This window comes from Hyperolius riggenbachi, chromosome 3, assembly GCF_040937935.1.
Source record: "Hyperolius riggenbachi isolate aHypRig1 chromosome 3, aHypRig1.pri, whole genome shotgun sequence".
NCBI lineage: Eukaryota > Metazoa > Chordata > Amphibia > Anura > Hyperoliidae > Hyperolius > Hyperolius riggenbachi.
The window spans coordinates 91,406,812-91,430,032 of NC_090648.1; the positions used below are offsets into that span (position 1 = coordinate 91,406,812).

Below are 23,221 nucleotides of genomic sequence, written 5' to 3' on the forward strand. Positions count from 1 at the left end.
CAACCTGACTGGGCTAGAAGGGGAGCCAAAAGCAACCCCCAGGAATTAACTATACTAGATAGCAATGGCTGACACTCCAGCAGTGTCCATCAGGAACTGAGCAAGGAAGGGAAATGACCAGCAAAGCATTCTGGGAAACATAAAGCTCTTATAGTGCCAGTCATCAAAGAAGGCAGGTAGAGGATTTGCATAACGAATGTATGCAAATTCCCCAGCAAGAGAACAGAACAGAAACTTGCAATGAAAAGACAGGTCTCTGTTCCAGAGACCTGCAGCCCACAAACTAGAGGAATGGACAAACAGCTGTCTGCCTGTGCAGCCAGCTGAGCGGATCATCACATTGCCATTGTTGTGAATGGTGTAGCCTGCAGAGTTGTGACGTTGTCATGGTTTAAACCAGATTATGAGTGACAGCAATTTCCTCTCTGTCCTATCATCAGTTGACAAACAGTTCCATAGGCGAGCCAGACTGGATTTATAGTTTTTCTGCCCCTAGGTCAACTTTCTTGCAGCTTTCCCATGTGTAGCACCCCTTCCTATTGCTTGTGCAGCCCACTCTTCCATGTCTAACATTCATGTACAGCAGCTTCCTTCAGTTCTATACAGGTCCCTTGGGCAGCAGCTCCTATTTCCATGTGTATTTGCAACCTTTGTATCCCATGTGCAGTCTTTTCTTCAATATGCAGAAGTCCCTGTGCCATGCCAGCCACCCTTTGGCTAGCTGCCGCTCGGGGCCAGCTCCCTGATACAACCTGTGACTGCTTGGATGGAAGGCGTATTGTAGACTCTACAATGAATATGTCCTACCATGCCCTTCTCTCCAGCAATGTTATAGTTTACATTAGATTTCAGGGATGTGTGACTCCTGTGTATAAAACCAGACTACCGAGAATCTATGTAAATTGTAATGAACACCATATTCTTGTTACAGGTCAGTTATGTGCAGAAGTAGATGAGTGCCAGCTCCAGCCAAATGCTTGCCACAATGGTGGGACCTGCGTCAACAATCAAGGTGGACACAAATGCATCTGTGCTAATGGCTGGACAGGAGAGAGCTGCAGTGAGAACATTGATGACTGTGCCATGGCTGTCTGCTTCAATGGTGCCACCTGCCATGACCGTGTGGCCTCCTTCTACTGCGAGTGTCCCATGGGCAAGACTGGTAAGGGAATGGCATCCATGCTCCTCAGGGAATTACTGTAGCACATACATCTTTGGATATCTTACCTTGAACAAATATGATATGTTTTTAAAGGCTAGGTCACCCTCCCAGATGTTTTTGATTTTTATTGTGAAGTTCAGTTCGAACTGATTACTGCGCCAGTTCATTTATCAATAACCGCTCTCACTAATTAGGTTTGCTGCAGCAATATTCCAGACGGATTCAAATACAATACTCAGCTCAACAGAGCTTGTTGCTGCACGTTCCTCCTCAGTCACTAATACCTGTAAACAAATCTCACATAGGCCTCGATTCATAAAGCATTACCACATGCGTTATCTCCCAAGCGGTAAATTACCGCATAGTATGTTGCTGATAGTGGATTCATAAAATTTAACGCATGTTTTACTGCATGTGGTAATAGTGCGGTAATGAAAACGTTGTTTGTGTCGATAAACTGAATGAAGTGTATTCATGAAAGAAAAAAGGGGAAGTAAGGAAGCGATAAACAACAAACTAACAAAGACCTGGCGAGTTTGCTCTACTCAGTAGCATTTTAGGTGACAAATGGAGCCCTTTGAACTTAATGTTATGCAATTTTTATGGATACAGAGGAGGAAGAGTGGTTGTCAGGGCCGGTTCAAGTAACAATTGGGCCCTAGGGCAAAATTAGCCTGGGGGCCCCTCAACAGACACCCCTCCCCTCCCGACAAAAAAGCATAATTAGAGGCCCTTTGTTGCAGCCAAATGTCCCTCCTGGGCCCCTGAGCTGGCTGCTGACCCTCCCCCAATCACCTCCCAACTTAACAGACTCTGCAGAGTCCCTGGGGAGCAATAGTTAAGATGGGGGAGGGACACCTTGGGGGCCCCTACAGGCTCTGGGGCCCTGGGGCAACTGCCTATTTTTTCCTATGGTAGCTCCGGCCCTGGTGGTTGTAATATCACCCAGGCTTTTAGAAATCGCACAGAGTTAGATAATTTATAAGAAATATATATATTATAATAATATAAATTAAAAAAAAAAATATATATATTATATAATATAATAATTTATAATAAATAAGTCACGTGTGTCTAAAACTGCCCACTTCTACCCAGCATGCACCTTGTCATTAGGAAGTCAGCGGCAAACTACCGCACTCAGCAAATTATACCGACATCTTTCCGCACCACACCGCACACTTACCGACTGCTATCGCAATCACATTGCACTCTGAATTTTTTGAATGAATTCACTGCAAAAACCCTCATTTACCACTAGCGGTAATTTCCCACCCTTCTCTGAACTACCGCACACACTTTTATGAATCGAGACCATAGTGTGATACTGTCCCGATTCAATCAATCAGTCAGCAATAAGAACATTCTGTACTGTTGCCTTAACAAAGGGGACCCCTTGGGGCCCCGAAACGATTTGTTGGTTCTTGGAATGGTTGCGTCACGTGTTTGAATAAACAGGACTTGGTGTTTAAGAGTGTGCGGACCCTCTGGAATGTTTCGTGGATCCTCCGCTAGACGGCCCGGTGATCTTGCAAGTCGGCACCAGTCGGTGCAGCTCGGCTGCTCGTGCGCTCCCATGGCCGGGAACATTCTGCGCGTCAGGAGCGTGAAGGGGCAGGCATGGCTGGACCGTGCATGCACAGTATGCCCTAACTTGCAAAGTTAATGGGCCGCATAGCGGAGGATCCAGGCGGCGCAGGAGGACAGCGAGGGACTGATCAGCCTGAAGGGTGCTGGAGGAAGCCCCAGGTATGTATAACAATTTTTTTCCTCATCAGGCTCTCTTTAACCAGCTGAGCGGTCTGGACGAGCTCAGCTCGTCCAACACCGCCAGCGGCTGCCGCTCAGGCCCTGCTGGGCCGATTTTAATGAAATAAAAAGCAGCACACGCAGCCGGCACTTTGCCAGCCGCGTGTGCTGCCTGATCGCCGCCGCTCTGCGGCGATTCGCCGCGAGCAGCGGCGAAAGAGGGTCCCCCCAGCCGCCTGAGCCCAGCGTAGCCGGAACAAAAAGTTCCGGCCAGCGCTAAGGGCTGGATCGGAGGCGGCTGACGTCACGACGTCGGCTGACGTCGATGACGTCACTCCGCTCGTCGCTATGGCGACGATATAAGCAAAACAAGGAAGGCCGCTCATTGCGGCCTTCCTTGTTTATTCTGGGCGCCGGAGGCGATCGGAAGATCGCCTCCGGAGCGCCCTCTAGTGGGCTTTCATGCAGCCAACTTTCAGTTGGCTGCATGAAATAGTTTTTTTTTTATTTAAAAAAAACCCTCCCGCAGCCACCCTGGCGATTTAATCAGAACGCCAGGGTGGTTAAGCATGAAGTTTTACCAGCCCAGGATAGTTTTTGTCCTGTTAAGGATAATCGTTCCATGAAATCTCATTGGCCTAAGCATCGAACAAGAATAACGTGTCACTTATACAGATTGCAGAGTGTTTGTGCTTCAGAAGCTACCAGTAGCAAAACCTCTGCAAATTTGTAAACTATCTCTTGTCAGCATTCTGATCTGTACTAGATAGAGTAAGTGCTGGCAGGATGTAGTTGATTGATTAATTGGATTGGAAAGGGTTAATGTTAGCAAATATACACAGTTTACCATTTCCCAAATGTAGGGAATCAGTTGAACAGACAATCTACACATTTTAGAAAATCGTAGCATTGTGAAAGCGTTCCTATGAATCCGCCCCTGGGAGACTAGGGCACAGGATACAGCAGATATACGGTTTATCCTGCTCAAGTCCTGGCGGGGTTAATTACTATTCCCCCTCCAGGTCCATATGGATGGTGGGGAATGATGTAATTCGGCTGCTCGCTATTGCTGAAATTACAGTGTTTTAAAAGTAACTTAAGCTCTGTCTTCTGACAGTGCCTAAGTTACTCACTGTGCGCCGATATTACCGTAATTCCTATCACTGCCTATGGTGATGCTGGCTACGCCCAAATCTCCTGCGCGGTTTTAACTGCGCTCGTTGTGAAGCACTTAAAAATATTTGAAACCCATGGGAAGGTCCATAGGATAGATGGAAGCTTTAAAATTGGTTTAGAACTGTTAAGAACTATGCTAGAAATTAATTGCAAGCACTTTAAAGGGAACCTAAACTGAGAGGGATATGGATGTTTCCTTTTAAACCATACCAGTTGCTTGGCAGTCCTGCTGATCTCTGTGGTTGCAGTAGTGTGTGTTTCACAGACCTGAAACAAGCATGCAGCTAATCCAGTCTGACTTCAGTCAGAGCACCTGATCTGCATGCTTGTTCAGGGGCTGTGCCTGAAAGTATTAGAGACACAGGATCAGCAGGTGAGTCAGGCAACTGGTATTATTTTAAAAAGAAAAATCCATATCCTTCTCAGTTTAGGTTCCCTTTAAATGCTCACTTTATTTCCCTTTTGCCGAGAACCTTCCCAATGCTTTAAAACAGGTATGTCAAACTGATCCTACGAGGGCCGAGATCCTCACACATTTTTGATACAGCTCAAATCAATTGGTGGGTCTGAATAAGGAAAGGTGTGGTCAATCAGGCAGAACACATTCCTCTCTTTCTCAGTCCATCCTAAACACTGGCATGGATCCGGCCCTCTAGGCCTGGAGTTCAACACATGTGCTTTAAAATGACTCAAAATACCATATATTCTATAAGTACTTGCCATGGTTTTTTGTTTGTTTGTTTTTTAAAGTTGAAATACAACCGATCTCAAGGTCTTTGCAAAATGTCACTGAACATTCATTACGAGTCGAATTATATGAAACTAGTTTAAGTTTCACAGAACTGAAGATATTTAACAAGAAGGTGTGATGTTGGTGATCAGTGGCGGACACAGCCAGCAGTGGGCCCCTGTGCAAAATTTCAATTGTGGGCCCCTATGTGGGCGTGGCTATAACCTGTGGCGCGCGCTGCGGCAAAAACGGGCGTGGATAGAACCTGCGGCGTTAAGTGCCGCGGCAAAAAATGGGTGTGGCAATGACCGGATGAGGGCGGAGCTAATTGTAATTTAAAGTGATCCCGGGGTGAGAGTGAGGAGAGTATGGAGGCTGCCATATTTATTTCCTTTTAAACAATATCAGTTGCCTGGCGGCCCTGCTGATCTATTTGGCTGCAGTAATAAACTGAATTACACCAGAAACAAGCATGCAGCTAATCTTCTCAGTTCTGACAATATTGTCAGAAACCCCTGACCTGCTGCATGCTTGTTCAGGGTCTATGGTTGAAAGAATAAGAGGCAGAGGACTAGCACGGCAGCCAGGCAACTGGTATTGCTTAAAAGGAGAGAAATATGGCAGCCTCAATATTATTCTCACCTCAGGTTCCCTTGAAAAGTGCAACGCAAGGACAGTGGGCCCAAGTTTTGGTGACCCTTTCCCCAGAAAATTCACATAATTGTGCAGGTTTTCTCAAGAAAATACACATAATGTGAGCAGATATGCCCAGAAAATACATTCAATCATGTAGACAGATATGCCCAGAAAATACGTGCAATCATGTCGGCAGATATGCCCAGAAAATACGTGCAATCATGTCAGCAGATATGCCCAGAAAATACGTGCAATCATGTCGGCAGATATGCCCAGAAAATCCGTGCAATCATGTCGGCAGATATGCCCAGAAAATATGTGCAATCATGTCGGCAGATATGCCCAGAAAATACATTCAATCATGTCGGCAGATATGCCCAGAAAATATGTGCAATCATGTCGGCAGATATGCCCAGAAAATACGTGCAATCATGTCGGCACTTATGCCCAGAAAATACGTGCAATCATGTCGGCAGATATGCCCAGAAAATACGTGCAATCATGTCGGCAGATATACCTAGAAAATACGTGCAATCATGTCGGCAGACCTGCCCAGAAAATACGTGCAATCATGTCGGCAGACCTGCCCAGAACATACACCTGCTAATATAAATAAAAAAAAACCAAAAAACATTTACTCACCTGCAGCAGCAGACCTCCTGTCCCAGCCTCCATCCGGCGCGCAGCTCCCATGGGTGGTTGGGTGGATAGGTAGCCTGGTGGGTGGGTAGGTAGGTAGGTAGCCTGGTGGGTAGGTAGGTAGACTGGTGGGTGGGTAGGTAGGCAGCCTGGTAGGTGGGTAGGTAGGTAGCCCTTAGCCGGGTGGGTAGGTAGCCTGGTATTAGGTAGCCTGGTGGGTGGCTGGGTAGCTGGGTGGGTAGGTAGCCTGGTGGGTGGGTAGGTAGCCGGTTGTGTGGGTAGGTGGGTGGGTAGGTAGCCGGGTGAGTAGGTAGCCAGGTGGTTAGGTAGCCTAGTGGGTGGGTTGGTAAATAGCCCGGTAGGTAGGTAGGTAGCCTGGTGGGTGGGTGGGTAGGTAGGTAGCCTGGTGGGTAGGTAGATAGACTGGTGGGTGGGTAGGTAGGTAGACAGCCTGGTGGGTAGGTAGGTAGCCCTTAGCCGGGTGGGTAGGTAGCCGGGTGGCTGGGTAGCTGGGTGGGTAGGTAGCCTGGTGGGTGGGTAGGTAGCCGGGTGGGTGGGTAGGTAGCCGGGTGGTTAGGTAGCCTGGTGGGTGGGTAACTAGCCCGGTAGGTAGGTAGGTAGCCGGGTGGGTGGTTAAGTAGGTAGCCGAGTGGGTGGGTAGGAAGCCTGGTGGGTAGGTAGCCGGGTGGGTGGTTAGGTAGTCGGGTGGGTGGTTAGGTAGCCTGGTGGATAGGAAGGTAGCCAGGTGGGTAGGTAGGTAGGTAGCCGAGTCTAGGTAGGTAGCCGGGTGGGTGGGTAGGTAGCCGGGTTAGTAGGTAGGTAGCCTGGTGGGTAGGTAGGTAGCCTTTAGGTAGCCGGGTAGGTAGGTAGGTAGCCGGGTGGGTGGGTAGCTATCCGGGTGGGGGGCACGACTCCTATCCTCCCTCCCTCACCTCGGGGGGCCCCCCTCCCGGTATGCGCGGCGGGAGAGCGGCAAATAAAGGAAGTCTCCGGGGCTCCAGCAGGCGCTAGAGGCTCAGCCGCTTGGTCTCCCGTGTCTCCAACTCTGTATACTGCTCGCTACTTCCTGGTTTAGTAGCGAGCAGTATACAGAGTTGGAGACATCGGAGACCAAGCGGCCGCTGAGCCTCTAGGGCCTGCCTGGAGCCCCGGAGACTTCCTGTATTTGCCGCTCTCCCGCCGCATGAGAAGGGGGCCCCGAGGTGAGGGGGGAGGATAGGAGTCGGGGCCCCCCAGGAAAAAAAATAAATAATAATAATAAAAAAAAAACAGCAATACTTAATGGGCCCCTGAAGCAATGGAACTTCAGGAGCCCTTGTGCGGCGGCACTGCCTGCACGGCCGTATGTCCGCCACTGTTGGTGATATATTTTTCAATGCGCAGCCGTCTTCCTGTTCAGTAATCTGCTAGAAGAACAAGTAACAGTTCTGAGCTCCCAGCCTAAATGAGTTACTGATCTAAAGTTATAGACTGCGTGGGAAAATTAGATGCTGTTTCAGATATTCTCTTGTCTTTAGATATTTAAACAGGTTTAAAGAAATATTTGAATCTACAGTTTAACTACTTCTGTACCAGCAATGTCTGCCCCCTTAAAGTGAACCTCCGGACTAAAAATCTACTCAGCAGAACTGAAAAGGCTTGGTGTTTCTTTAACAGTTTCACAGCATCAGAACTTTGTTTTTCTTACCAAATAATCATTTTTAGCTGCATTTTTATCTAAGCTCCACCCATCAAAGAAAAAAAGCCCGGCTTTTTTCCCCTGATGCTGTGCAGAGCATGATGGGATTGCCTCTGTTGTTGTTCACGTTGCCTATCAACTGGGAGAGGTGCTCAGGACACAGGACAGTTGGAACTGTGTCTCATGCTCCCTGTCACCTCCTTTCAACCAAAAAGATGGCTGTCATCATGAAATCACAAACAATCAAATCGGCTCCTGACTGGCTCACACAGCTCTGCCGTCATATAGACGGCAGGGCAAGTGATATGCGTCGGGGAGACAGCAGCATGATCGGCGGGAGCGGCGGAACCAAATAGCGACAAGTGTTGAGGTCTACGTCCTGTCAGATCCACGCAGCCACATGCAGGACGTAGATTTAAACTGTGTCGGTCCGGAACCAGTTAAAGCAGTAAATCAATGTTTTATCTGAAACCAAAACTCGATTCTGTGTCATTCGAAATCATGTGAATGGAAGTTTATTCCTTCACGATTGATGATATCTTCAATCTTGTCCAATTGAGTAGATATCAGCCAATGAGGAGAGGGCCAGCGCATACCACAAAGGCTGCATCTGAAATGACCAACAGCTCACATGTGCAGCACCTCTAATAAGCTATCTGCACACTTCGCATTCAATTCAGATGCAAATCATATGCATAACTACTATTACTTAGCATGCAAATGGGAAACTCAGGAATACAGGCTGGATGCAGCTAACCTGGTAGTTACATACTAGCAAAATTATTTAAAAGGGGGGGGGGGGGTTGCGCATCTTAAAAACACGCTGCAATTGATTGGTTAATCGCTCAGGCATGCACCATCTCTATTAGGCTGAAAATGCATGACCTGCGTCCAAAACAAATGCTACATTTATTATACTATGGAGGAACTTTGGCTTCCACTATAGTTTGCATGCAAAGTATAATATACTGGACACTTGCACCATGGTGAGGTAGACCTCCAGGCAAGTGGCCTAACGTAAATTAAAAACAACATATGTATAACCTTGGGAGCAGCTAAGCAAAAATGTGTAACTTACATTTTAATGGACAGCGAGGAGAGGGCCAGTGCATAACACAAAGGCTGCATCTGAAATGACCAACAGCTCACATTTGCAACTCCTCTAATAAGCTATCTGCACACTTCGCATTTAATTCAGATGCAAATCATATGCAAAACTACTATTACTTACCATGCAAACAGGAAACTCAGGAATACAGGCTGGGAGCAACTAACCTGGTAGTTACATACTAGCAAAATTATGAAAGGTGGGGGGGGGGGGGGGGGGGGGGGAGTTTGCACATCCCTAAAAACATGCTGCAATTGACTGGTTAATCGCTCATGCATGCACCACCTCTATTAGGCTGAAAATGCATGCCCTGCTTCCAATCCAAATGCTACATTTTGGCCACTTTCCCAGAGGTTTACCTCCCTTTGGCGTAATGCTACGTACACACATGCGACAACGATCGTTCGTTGAGAACGACGAACGAACTTTTAATTGATGAAAGAACGACCTAAGTAAAGTTAGTTTTAAATTGTGTGTAACGGTCTGATCGTTAGAACGAACGTTACATCACGTAAAGCAACTATTGCGCTTGCGCATAAAAATTAGAAGTTTCATGGAGAAATAGCGAAATGCGCATGTCAAGCCTAGTACGAACGACCGTTTCCAACGATGTACTACTTTTGCAAACGATCGTCGTTGGTAAAAATCCGCCAAGCTAGATCGTTCGTTTTTAACGATCTAGCTCGTCCGTCGTTAGACTTAATGATCGTTGGTTGCCTTTTTTTAAACGATCGTCGTTTGAAACGATCGGGGAACGATCGTTTCAAACGACTATAGTCGCATGTGTGTAAGCACCTAAAGTGTCCAGTATAGTATACTTTGCATGCAAACTATGGTGGAAGCCAAAGTTCCTCTATAGTATAATAAATGTAGCATTTGTTTTGGACGCAGGGCATGCATTTTCAGCCTAATAGAGGTGGTGCATGCCTGAGCGATATTAACCAGTCAATTGCAGCATGTTTTTTGGGATGCGCGAACTCCCCCTCCCCCCCCTTTTCAAAATATCAGCCAATGTCCATCGATCGAATTGAATGGAATGTAATCAATTCTCCGTCTATTCGATTAAATGATGAAGTTGATTGGAGCGCACACACAGCACGCACGCACGCACGCACGCACGCACGCACGCACACACACACACACACACACACACACACACACACACACCCACACACACCCAGTGCTATTCCAAGTACTTTCACCCCCCCACCCCCACCCCTACCCAACCCAGTGCTATTCCAAGTACTTTCAGCAGCATATAACTTGTACGTATTGCTACCAAGAGTATGCAGTAAAAGCTTAAAATGTTGATGACAATAGCTTACTGTAAAGTATGCTTTGTGTCTTCTCTGTTCCAGGTCTTCTTTGTCACTTTGTCTTGTTGTTGGAATGTGAACCGCAGTCTTACCGCTGTTTTGTGCATCAGCCCCGTTGGTTCTTATTTTGCTGTAATTTATCATATGGGCATGTACCAATTTTAATGATGTCTGAAACCACACATCACCTATGTATGTACTTGTATTGCTGGATGCCCTGATTGTACAGTGTTTTGAACTTCTCGTCTATCTATGCCCCCGATGTTTGTTTCGTACTACAGCGCTACGGATGATGTTGGAACTATATAAATCAAATAATAAAAACAATGCATGACGATACCATGCTGAAAAGTATACTTTGTGTCTTCTCTTTTCCAGGTCTTCTTTGTCATTTGGAGGACGCCTGTCTCAGCAATCCATGCCACAACATTGCCGTGTGTGACACCAACCCAGTGACTGGGCGAGCAATCTGCACATGTCCACCTGGCTATACTGGAGGTTCCTGTGACCAGGATGTAGATGAGTGCTCCCTAGGTAATGTCCCCCCCACCTCTCACACCCTGTCCTCACACTCATGTAAATATTATCTTAAGGCACGCAAATGCAGTCTTTATCAGCAGTACAGGATGGTGCGCCAGTATTTTCCAAAGTAATTCACAGTTCAGTATGTACATAGCGCAACACAGTCCTGACACAGCCTAATGCTATGTTTAAGCTGTCTCAGGGCTTGATTCACTAACCGGCGCTAAACTACAGCGTTAGGTGGTTTGCGCCCATAGGACCACCCAGATCGCGGCGCTGGAACAGCCGATAACGTCCCACCTGCTGCCCCTTAAACGTCGCACCCGGTGTGACGATAATGGCGCATCAGGTGACTCTGAAATGGCGCATCAATGCGCCACTTTGGGGGCACCCGGTGCGCCGCTATCGCCGCACTGGGTGCGACGATACTTAAGGGGCACTAAAGGCTTTAACCTTTAGTGTCAGCGCCACTTTGTGAATCAAGCCCCTAGAGTGTTGTCCTATCTCACACTCATGTACCCATTATTGTCCACTCACACTCATGTACCCATTATAGGCACTTTCTTTCAGGTCCACAAGGACACCATAATTGGTCTCTGGCTACACAGCCCCATACACTGCAAGCTGCAGTGTGCTGTGTGTTCAGACACATTTCTCTCATGACCAGTATTCATTTTTTACAGCAGTTTGTGCTATAGTAGCTTTTATGTGGGCTCAGACCAGACTTTGTGTCCTTTGCTCCCCACACTCATCAATGAGCTTTGAGCACACATGACACTATAGCCAGTTCTCAGCTTATCCTTCTTTGGACACACTCTTGGTAAGTACTAAACACTTCATGAAGGTAATACTTCACAAGACTTGACATTTTGGAGATGCTCTGACCCCGTCGGCTCACAATCACAGTTGGGAAGCATCTCTAGAAAACTGTGTGCCAAAGTGGTACTACATCTATGCAGGTGATACTTTCCTTTCTTTTCTGTTATAGCTGCTCAAGGCTTCCTCTTCCTAAATTCCATAAGCAATGCTGTTCAGTGTGATATTAACTTGTTGCTCCTTCTATGCAGGTGTCAATCCTTGTGGACACTTTGGCCTCTGTGTGAACACTCAGGGGGGCTTCCAGTGCCAGTGTGATCCAGGTTACATCGGTCCTCGGTGTGAAGCAGAAGTTAACCAGTGCTTGTCAACTCCCTGCCAGAACGATGGCACCTGCCTGGAGGGAATAGGGGAGTTCACCTGTGTCTGCATGGCAGGTGAGTTGCTCTATGCTAAAAGAGTAGAGTATGGTGCCTCTCACTATGATCACTAGGGATGAAAGAAACAGCTGAATTCCCCTACCGTACCTTAATGCTTACCCTATTCCCTATTCCGCAGCCCCACATAGTGTGTCCCTCCCCCTCTGCTTTAGATTGTAATCCTTTGGCATGGTCCTCCCCCCCCCCCCCCCCATTCCTTTTGATTTTGCAACCCCAGCTATGACACCCTTCGCAACCTCCAATGGACCATCTCGGACCTGAATTGCTGGGCCTCATGATCATGTATCTTATACCCTGTTTGTGTGTATAACCGTGTGCTACCTCTGTCTGTCTGGCAACCCTTGTTATCATGTATCCCTATTTATTGTCCAGCATATAATAATGTATCCTTCAGGTTTCACGGGCACCATGTGCCAGATTGACATCGATGAGTGTGCCAGCACTCCCTGCAAGAACGGAGCCAAGTGTGTGGATAGACCCAATGGCTACGAGTGTCGCTGTGCAGAGGGTGAGTTCCTCACTCCAGGTTATCTGGCTGAGGGTAACCTTGCTCCTTGGGTCTGTCTCTGATGCTGTTTCCTGTTCTTTCTCACGCTCTCTGGATGTCTCTTTATATATTCAGGGCGGTAAGTCTTGTCTGTAGATTTCCACCTATTCCAACTGCCTGCAGCTCGCTTCCTCCCTCTGGCCTAGCTGGTGCAGTGTGCTGTGCTTCATGCTCCCTCATCTTCTGCTTTGCCAGGCCAGAGTTCCTTGGCGGCCATACTTGGCTTGTAGCGCCATGCTTGGCCTTCAGCTCCTTCATGCCTTGTCTCCAACTCCTGGCTCATGCAAAAGCCATCCTGTGCTGTTCTGCGCCTCCTTGTTGGCATGTTCTGCTTATTTCTGCTTTCTTCCACCACTTGTCTACCATCTTTCCTCCTTTCACATTCTCATATCTCTTGCAGGTTTTGAGGGACCTCTCTGTGAACGTAATATAGATGAATGCTCGCCAGACCCTTGTCACCATGGTAAATGCCGTGATGGCATCGCTAGCTTCACTTGCACATGTGACCCTGGCTATACTGGCTATCGATGTGAGAACCAGATAAATGAGTGCCACAGTAACCCCTGTCTGCATGGAGGAAAGTGTATTGACCTGGTCAACAAATACCTGTGCTACTGCCAGCCAGGAACTTCAGGTGAGACCCAGATTTGGTTATGTTTTACGCACAAAGCTTTACAGTGTGAAATGTTTGGCATCACGCAGATAGATTGCATTCGATGTATTGTTTGTGGAGAATACGCCAGGAAGATGGGTGTTATTAGTGTAATAGTGCCCATAGGCATGAGTTGGTTGCTGCCTTATCTGGCATCCATTATTATGTCTAAGTATGTGCTGGCAGCTTTTACTGAGTGCTCTTATGCTGGGAATACACGGGTGGATAGTGCGCCGGTATCGAGCCAGCGTCTCGATGCCGGCGCGTGCGCGCGGATCAATTCCCGCTCTTCCCCGCGGGCTCTTTCTAATCAGTGCTTATCAGCGCTTCGTTTTTGCCTACTGTCCGCCCGAGGGGATCGAGCCGAGTATCGATCCACGCGGTGATCGGACATGTCGGAAATTATCAATCGAGCCATCAGCGGCTCAATTGATAAGAAGAAATTGGGCCGTTTATGCCCAGCATTAAAGATCAACTGACCTGAGAGGGATATGGATGCTGACATTTATTACCTTTTAAACAATGCAAATTGCCTGGCTTTCCTGCTGATCCTCTGATCGAGCCTCTAACACGTTTAGTCATAGACCTCAAACAAGCATGCAGATCAGGAGTTTGACTTAAGTTTGACTACATTGGTTGCATACTTGTTTCAGGTGTTTGATTTAGACAGTACTGATGCATGAAAAATCAATTTCAGTCACCACAGATTTCCTTTGAGTGACCAAAAGCCGCAATCTGGTCAGTAGTAGACCTTAGGAAGAAGCTAGCAGAGTAAATGTCATCTTGTTAATTTCCTGTCCTGTATCTCAGGTACCCACTGCGAGCACAATTTTGATGACTGCGCCAGTAATCCTTGTGACTATGGAGAATGTAAGGATGGAATCAACAAGTACGAATGTGTCTGCAAGCCAGGATTTACAGGTATCTAATAGCGCTAATGTTTTATGTTTTCTGGTGTACCTAAGAGATTCTACAGTATATTTGGTACAACTTTTCCTTCCGTGACCCATAAGCTTATGACTTAAAGCGGAATATAACCCTGCATTTCAACTTTGCTCTAAAACATTATTTACAGCATATTATATGCAACCAGCATTTTTTTTTTTTTTACTAGACCAGCATTCGAAGGGTTACACACAGAGTTTTAAAGTCCCGTGGAGAGATATGCAGAAGTTCAGATAGATACATTTAACTAAACAGAATGTAACAAGTGGTAATTGTTACACACTCTTTGGCTGTCCTCCAGCTCCTGCACAATCAGAGAGAGTGAGTCACATTTCACACTTAGATACATTTATGTAAACAAAATGTATCTATCTGAACTTGGATGTGTCTGCATTTCTCTCCAGGAACTTTAAAGCTCTGTGTGTAACCCTTCGAATGCTGGTCTAGTAAAAAAAAAAAAATGCTGGTTGCATATAATATACTGTAAATAATGTTTTAGAGCAAAGTTGAAATGCAGGGTTATATTCCGCTTTAAAGTCCTTTAATACTGTATGCTTTTTTTATGTACATTCTAGGGCCAGTGTGGCGATGCCTCAGTTAAACTGTATCTAGAGCACAACTAAAAACCTTCAACAAACTTTTTGTATATAGTATTGTCTTCTGGTAGTGTTTGTGTATAGTGTTTGTCTTCTGGTCTTAACATTTCAGTAACAAAAGGGTTAAGAATTTTTTTTTTTTAAAGATTCTTTTATTTTGTTTTAAATTTCAAGAGCAATAGTACAAACGGTACATAACAAGCGTATAAGAAGTGATAAGGTCACAATAAAAGTGATAGATATAACGTACATAATATAACTTACAACATTTATCAGCATATTTAAAGATGTAGGGCGGCAAGCCAGCTCCGCCCCATACAGAGCAATATAAAGACTAGTATTGTTGCAAGGCCCAATGGGAAGTATAGCAGCGGTATGGGGTATATGAGATCAACAAGGGACTAATGGGATATGTTGTTGTCAATGAAGCGGAAAAGTTATGGTAAATGCTTAATTTAAGAGACAGAGCCCAATTGGGGTCATACATCCGTCCCTCAATTAATTGAGTCCGCTACTCTATAGACAACAGATAGTGATGAAGGTAGCCCACATCGGTAAGTGTGCCAAAATAAGGGCATGTGGGCATTTCTATTGACATAGATGGGCAGTACCTTATTTGGGGAGGGTGATGAAATACACTTAGTGAATTCCTGTAATTGCAGGAAGGGTTAAGAAATTAACCTCCCTGGTGGTACGCAGTTTCTGAGGCTGCGTCCGCGGGAGGGATTTTTTTAGTTAAATTTGCTTTAGCCTTTGTAGCTAGCACTGTCCCCCAAGTTCCCCGCACCTTTCTGAACCCCCCCCCCCCCGATCGCCGTCGCTATAGTAACCTAGCCGCGATCCCGCGAGAGCCGCAGCCTCCCCAATGAGCTTCAGTCGACGATCGGACATCACGGCTGACGTCATCGAGCCTCTTGTGGTGCAGTATGTTAGTACAAATTATAAAGGGTAAAGGTAAAAAAACACTACTCACAAAATTAGGTTGCAAGAAAGACAACCAAACACAAGGCAGGTGTGGATCACAAGGGTGAGCAAAATATCCACAAAACAACTAAGATAAGTAACTATAAAACGGGGTAGACGGTGCCAACAATGGTGTAAGGAATCTAATAACATTTTAAAAGTGTGTGTGTGTGTGTGTGTGTGTGTGTGTGTGTGTGTGTGTGTGTGTGTGTGTGTGTGTGTGTGTCTGTGTATGTCTGTGTGTGTCTGTGTGTGTGTGTGTGTGTGTGTGTGTGTGTGTGTCTGTGTGTGTCTGTGTGTGTCTGTGTGTGTGTGTGTGTCTGTGTGTGTCTGTGTGTGTCTGTGTGTGTGTCTGTGTGTGTCTGTGTGTGTCTGTGTGTGTGTGTCTGTGTGTGTGTGTGTGTCTGTGTGTCTGTGTCTGTGTGTGTGTGTGTGTGTGTGCACGCGAGCACACGTGGGGGGGAATTGACTACTACCCTCCTTCAAAGATGACACACATTTTAATCTTTGGAGGCGCTTTACGGGCCATTGCTTGCTATCCTGACACTGCCCTTTCACCTGATGAAGCAAGCTAGACCTGCAAAATGCCTAGCATTGTGTGTCTAATAAATTTGGTTTAATGAATTGCTTGTCATCCTTGGAGGAAGTAAGTAACCACCCCTCCCCTATTTGTAAACAGTTTTTAGATATTTTTTTTAATACTATTGTTGGCACCTCCTAACCCAGTTTGTAGTATTTAATAATGCTAATATTTTATGTTTTCTAGCGATTACATAGAGCTGGGAGGTTCTTCAGTATATGTGGTACCACCATACATATGATATGGCTTGGATACTTGCCCCTGTAGTCGATGGTGTTGCCTGCAGAGTTGTGGGGTGGTCATGGGTTAAACCAGATTATGAGCGACAGAAATTTCCCCTCTGCCCTCTCATCAGTTAACGAGCAGTACCAAAGGCGGGCCACACTGGAATTATAGTTTTTCTGCCCCCGAGGTAAACTTTCTTGCAGCGTCCCTTCCATGTGTAGCACCCCTCCTATTCCTTGTGCAGCCCCTTCTTCCATGTCTAACATTCATGTGCAGCAGCCTCCTTCAGTTCTATGCAGGTCCCTTGGGCAGCAGCTCCTATTTCCATGTGTTGCTCCTCATTTGCAACCTTTGTATTCCATGTACAGCCTCTTCCTTCATATGCAGCAATCCCTCTTCTATGTCCAGCCGCCTCTTGGCCAGCTGCCGCCCAGGGCCCGAGCCTTGGTAGCCCTGAAGGCGAGTTCCCTGATATAACCTGTGACTGCTTGGATGGAAGATGTATTGTTGACTCTACAATGAATGTGTCCTACCATGCCCTTTGCTCCAGCAGTGTTATAGTTTACATTAGATTACAGGGATCCATGTAAATTACAATAAACATCGTATTCTTGTTACAGGTCAGTTATGTACGGAAGTAGATTATTGCCATCTCCAGCCCAATGCTTGCCACAATGGTGGGACCTGCGTCAACAATCAAGGTGGACACAAATGCATCTGTGCTAATGGCTGGACAGGAGTGAGCTGCAGTGAGAACATTGATGACTGTGCCATGGCTGTCTGCTTCAATGGTGCCACCTGCCATGACCGTGTGGCCTCCTTCTACTGCGAGTGCCCCACAGGCAAGACTGGTAAGGGAATGGCATTTATGTTCCTTGGGAAATGTCTGTAGGAAACACATTTTTGGATATCTTAAATTGAACAAATATGAAATGTTCTTCAAGCCTAGCTCACCCTCCCAGGTCTTTTGATTTTTATTGTTCGTAAGACTGAATAGGGCACCCACTATGCTTCATCAGTTGATTGAAGAGGAGGAGCCTTGAAATGCGCTGTAGTGGGAGGCCCAGATGCACACCTAGTCAGTGAGCTGTAATGATCTCACCCTCCCTTTCTGCACCTACTGCTGATCCCGTCACTGGCCGGGAGGATGACTTACTGGTTACATCAGCCTTTACTGTACATGCTTATGTTCTATGCACACATGGTAAGTGCAATTTTAGCAAAGTTGTCCATTAACCCTCTGGGCGATACAATTGCACCGCCCAGGAGGGAGCGCAGCACTTTTTAAAAAAAAATTTATTTTTTGAAATCATGTAGCGAGCCCTGGGCCTTCGGCGATCAGAGTAAGCAGGAAATCCCATTCAGAACGGGATTTCCTGCTGGGCTTCCCCGGTCGCCATGGCGACGGGGCGGGATGATTTCACCGACATCATGGACGTCGGGACGTCAGAGGGAGTCCCGATCCACCCCTCAGCGCTGCCTGGCACTGATTGGCCAGGCTGCGCAGGGAGTCCGGGGGGGGGGGGGAGGAACTGCGCGGCACGGCGTGGATCGGCGGCGAGCGGCGGCGATCGGAAGTTACACGCAGCTAGCATAGGTGCTAGCTGCGTGTAACAAAAAAAAAATTAGGCAAATCGGCCCACCAGGGCCTGAGAAATCCTCCTGCGCGATATACCCCGAGCTCAGCTCGGGATTATCGCCCAGGAGGTTAAACAAAAGGTGATCTACTCTATTAGAGTGATTCTTTCTTTCTTTCTTTCTTTCTTTCTTTCTTTCTTTCTTTCTTTCTTTCTTTCTTTCTTTCTTTCTTTCTTTCTTTCTTTCTTTCTTTCTTTCTTTCTTTCTTTCTTTCCTTCCTCTAGTCCACTTTCTTTCCATTGTTCCTCTAGTCTTTAATAATAGGCCATAAACTCCCTGGAAATGCCCACTGGGGGGCTACCTAATACTTGGGGCACCTCTATCTACCTAAAACTGGTGCGGAAGGGGGGGCACAAAGATTCTCTTTCTTCTAATGATATGATCTAGGTTGAAGGACTGTTGGTGCAGCCAGTAGGTACCCACTAGACTCTATACTCTAGTGACTAGAGTATAATTTGTGTCTTCTCTTTTCCAGGTCTTCTTTGTCATTTGGAGAATGCCTGTCTCAGCAATCCATGCCACAACAATGCCATGTGTGACACCAACCCAGTGAATGGGCGAGCAATCTGCACATGTCTACCTGGCTTCACTGGAGGTTCCTGTGACCAGGATGTGGATGAATGCTCAATAGGTAATGTGCCCCCGCCTACCTCTCTCTTTCAATCTCACATTGGGGATTAAATTGCTTTTCAGTAATATGGTGGTCAGTGCATAAATATAGGATACATTTAGCTCCAGCTGATCTACACTGATCAGCCAAAACATTCAACCCACTTGTGTAGGTTCCCCTTGTAGCACCAAAATGGTGCTACCAGTTGAGCCATGTACTCCACAATACCTCAAAAGGATTTATATGCTATCTGGCACCAAGATGTTAGCAGCAGGTCTTTTACAGTCCTTTAAGTTGTAAGATGGAGCCTCCATGGATCAGAATTGTATTTTCTGTAGGTGGTCTTCACCAATATTAATAATGATTCTAACATTTGTATAGTGCATTTCTCTTGTTGGTTTCTCCTGTTGGACTCAAGGTTCCAGAGATCTGCAGCCGCTAAGTTCAGTATGCTACCCTGCAGTGTTAGGGCATCTTGCCCAAGTCTCCCTACTGAAGAGTTACTGGCTTACTGAATAGGAAAAGCCCAGATTCAAACCCTGGTCTCCTAGTTAAGGGCACTGTCTCTGACATAGTGCACTATCTAGGCAGGTAGGTGATGCATTTCCACAATTCCTAAAAAAAGGCAGTCTGACTGGTCTGAAGCTAAGGGGGCAGCACGTTGGCGTAGTGGTTAGCACTCTCGCCTTGCACAGCCCTGGGTCCCTGGTTTGAAACCCAGCCAGGGCACTAACTGCAGAGTTTGTATGTTCTCCCCGTGTCTGCTTGGGTTTCCTCCCACATCCCAAAAACATATAGATAAGTTAATTGGCTTCGCCATAAATTGTCCATAGATGGACATATGACTATGGTATGGATTAGACTGTGAGCCCCTTTGAGGGAAAGTTAGTGACATGACTATATTCTCACTAAAGCATTGCAGAATATGTTGGGGCTATATAAATACTAAATAATAATAATATGCAGCCCCATGTGCAGCAAACTACAATGCACTGTCTGTTCTGACACCTTTGTGTAATGGCCAGCATTAACTTTGTGTTTTAGTAGCTCTTCTGTGGGCTTGGTCTATACAGGTTATCCTTTGCTCCCCACAATCGTCAGTGAGCCGTGGGCACACGTGAAGCCCAACAATGGTTCCCCGGTTGCCCTGCTTTTTGTGATTGCATATTGTGAATGCACAATAGGGAGCCATCTCTAAGATGCGTGGTACGCCAACCCTGTTTCCTGTTACAGCTGCTGAAGGCTTCCACTTTCCAAATCACAGTAGCAGTGCTATTCAGTATGATATTAACATCAGTCTGCAGCTACACTGCCCCATGTGCAGTAATCTGCACTGAATACATTCTATTAAATGCATTCATTTGTTGCTCCTTTTATGCAGGTGCCAATCCTTGTGGACGTTTTGGCCGCTGTGTGAACACTCGGGGGTCCTTCCAGTGCCGCTGTCGCCGGGGTTTCACTGGCCCACGATGTGAAATAGACATTAATGAGTGCTTGTTATCACCCTGCCAAAATGGTGCCTTCTGCCTGGACCAAATAGGAAAGTTCGTCTGTATTTGTAAGCCAGGTGAGTTGCTTTATTCTAGACTAGTAGAACAGTAGAGTATGATGCCTATCACTATGGTCATGTTTTTAAAGGGGAACTTCAGCCTAAACAAACATACTGTCATTATGTTACATTAGTTATGTTAATTAGAATAGATAGGTAATATAATTTTTTACCCACCCTGTTTTAAAAGAACAGGCAAATGTTTGTGATTCATGGGGGCTGCCATCTTTGTCATGGGGGCAGCCATCTTTTTGGTTGAAAGGAGGTGACAAGGAGCAGGAGACACAGTTCCAACCGTCCTGTGTCCTGATAACCCCTTCCAGCTGCACACGCTAGGCTTCAAATGTCAAATTCAAAATGTTAAAAAAACAAATTGCGCCAAAACAGCAGAACAAGAGCAACAACATCAGAAATCCCATCATGCTTTGCACAGCATCAGGGGAAAAAAGCCCGGGCAGTTTTCTTCTGTACAGCTAAAAATGAGGCTTGGATAAGAGAAACAAAGTTCTGATGCTGTGATACTGTTAAAGAAGCACCAGGCCTATTCAGTGCTGCTGAGTCGATTTTTAGTCCGGAGATTCACTTTAAGGCTGATGTTTTATATTTGTTCGAATTTCCAAATCCCACACTTTGCTGGTAAACTTTAAATTGTACGCTTGCAAGGGCAGGGTCCTTTCCCCAGTGTTTCTGGTTTCTATCATAGCCGGCATTTGACCTGAGCGACTGGAGCGGATTGGAGCGCCAGCTTCCAAGGGGGCGCCTATAGCTGATTACCAATACTGAGGGCACCTACACCTGATTTCCTATACTAGGGGCACCAATAGCTGGCTACCTTTACTGACGGCCCCAACACCTGTCTACCTATACTGGAGGCACCTACGCTTGGCTACCTATGGGGGGGATGGAGACCTTCAACTGACTTCCTATACTGAGGGCACCAACACCTGGCTACCTATACTGGAGGCACCTACGCTTGGCAACCTATGGGGGGATGGAGAACTTCAACTGACTTCCTATACTAGGGGCACCTATGCTTGGCAACCTATATTGAGGGCACCTACACATGAGATCCTATATTGGGGGCACCTATTCCTGGCTACCTCCCTGTACTGAGTCTGAGGGTTTTTTTTTTTTGGGGGGGGGGGGGGTGCACTGTGGCTATAATGTGTGGTGCAAATTGTCGGTGCTGTGCTATCATTCTAAATGGGGGGGGGGGGGGAACGTATGGGGGGCGACTAACTGTCCCACTGATTGTTTTTTTTAATATTCCTGAAAGGTTCTAGCCTTCATTTTCAAGTATATTCAGGATAATGCACTCTTTCCATCCATTCGTTTGAATAGTATTTCTAGTATTATACATATGTGATGTGTCACGGAGATTTGAGCATTTGCCGTGATGTGTCACGACGTCAAAAATGTTAGGAACCACTGTCCTAGGAGATATCTCAGGAGAAAAGGTGCATTGCATGTGGACCTGTGTGTGCGTACGTGCATGTGTGTGCACATGGACGAAGAGGATGAAGGGGGGGGCACAAAAATCAGGTTTCTCTCAGGGCGCTGTAAAACCTAAGGCTGGCCCTGGTTTCTATGGTACTTATTCTATCATATAAACATGTAACTCAATTGTTGCATGTTTTTATACCTTTCATTAACTATGAATGTGTATTGTACTTGTGTTGCTGGATGAACCAGATGTGCTTGGCATAAACTATGAACTTCAGATTGCAGGGCTGTTTCTAGTCATTTTGGTGCTCCAAGCAAGGCACCTTATTGCCAAATTTGCCTCCAAGCTAAAGGCTATGTCTGTTGTAAACCCACCACATTCCATTACCCAAGGACACCATCACCGCAGTAAAACATGGGGGTGGCAGCATCCTGCTGCGGGATGTTTTTCAGAAGCAGGGACTGGGAAACTAATCTGAGTAGAAGGAAAGCTGGATGGTGCTAAATGCAGGGATATTCTTGAGAAAAACCTGTGTCATGCTGCCAGTGATTTGAGACTGGAATGGAGGTTCACCTTCCAGCAGGACAATGACCTGAAGCATACTGCTAAAGCAACACTCGAGTGGTTTAATGGGAATTATTTAAATGTGTTAGAATGGCCTAGTCAAAGTCCAGACCTCAATCCATTAGAGAATCTGTGGTCAGACTTGAAGATTGCTGTACGTGAGTGAAAGCCATCCAACATAAGAGCTGGAGCAGTGCTGCCTTCAGGAATGGGCAAAAATCCTATTGACAAGATGTGGCAAGCTCTTCGAGACTTACCCAAAGCTACTTGCAACTGTAATTGTCACAAAAGTTTGCTCCAGAAAGTACTGACTTTTCAGTTATTTTGTCCTATTTTTTTTTTTTGTTTATGTCACAATAAACCAACTGATATATCTTCAGAGTTGGAGGCATGTTAAATGGTGGAAACTCAATCAATTTTAATTCCAGGAAACAAAACTTAATCCCAAGGGGTCGAATAGGTTCTGTAGCTGGTTGATATGAAGTATGGCTAGCTTTAGATCTCTGGGCCAGATTTATCAATAGTGTCTGTGAAAAATCCTAGAAGTTTTCTAGAAATCGTGCAGAACTGTCTCAGACATTTTAAGCAGGTGCAGTTTTCCTCTAAAACTGTTCTAAAACAGGAGGAGATGAGAAGAATTCTCGGAATTAGTGCCATCTGTGAGAGAATCCCCTGAGTGAGAGGTAAGTAGTAGTATTTTGATATGAAAACAGCAGCAGTTAGAGCACTTTCTAGGGTCCAGTCCAGAAACCCCTACTTTCATTAAAAAAAAATATCTCTCAGTATAGCTGCTGTCTGGGCATTACAAGGAAGAGATGTGAATGACAGCTGTGAAAGAAAACCTTTATTCAGTCGTGGGGAATAAAACACCACATACAGCACAAGCTGACAGTTCATCCCTCAGTGTGGCAGCTTTGCATGGGTTTTAAAAGTGCT

General features: G+C 46.1%; 1 protein-coding gene across 1 annotated transcript in view; it reads left to right on the forward strand.

The window, feature by feature from the left end:
* LOC137562834 (neurogenic locus notch homolog protein 3-like) overlaps nt 1-23,221 on the forward strand; it is a 111,889-nt gene that overhangs the window by 55,885 nt on the left and 32,783 nt on the right. The window contains exons 9-17 of the mRNA XM_068274579.1: nt 932-1,162; nt 10,573-10,728; nt 11,784-11,969; nt 12,367-12,480; nt 12,920-13,153; nt 13,982-14,092; nt 17,101-17,331; nt 18,594-18,749; nt 20,110-20,295. Coding sequence (XP_068130680.1) covers nt 932-1,162; nt 10,573-10,728; nt 11,784-11,969; nt 12,367-12,480; nt 12,920-13,153; nt 13,982-14,092; nt 17,101-17,331; nt 18,594-18,749; nt 20,110-20,295 — 1,605 coding nt within the window. The remainder of the gene's footprint in view (nt 1-931; nt 1,163-10,572; nt 10,729-11,783; nt 11,970-12,366; nt 12,481-12,919; nt 13,154-13,981; nt 14,093-17,100; nt 17,332-18,593; nt 18,750-20,109; nt 20,296-23,221) is intronic.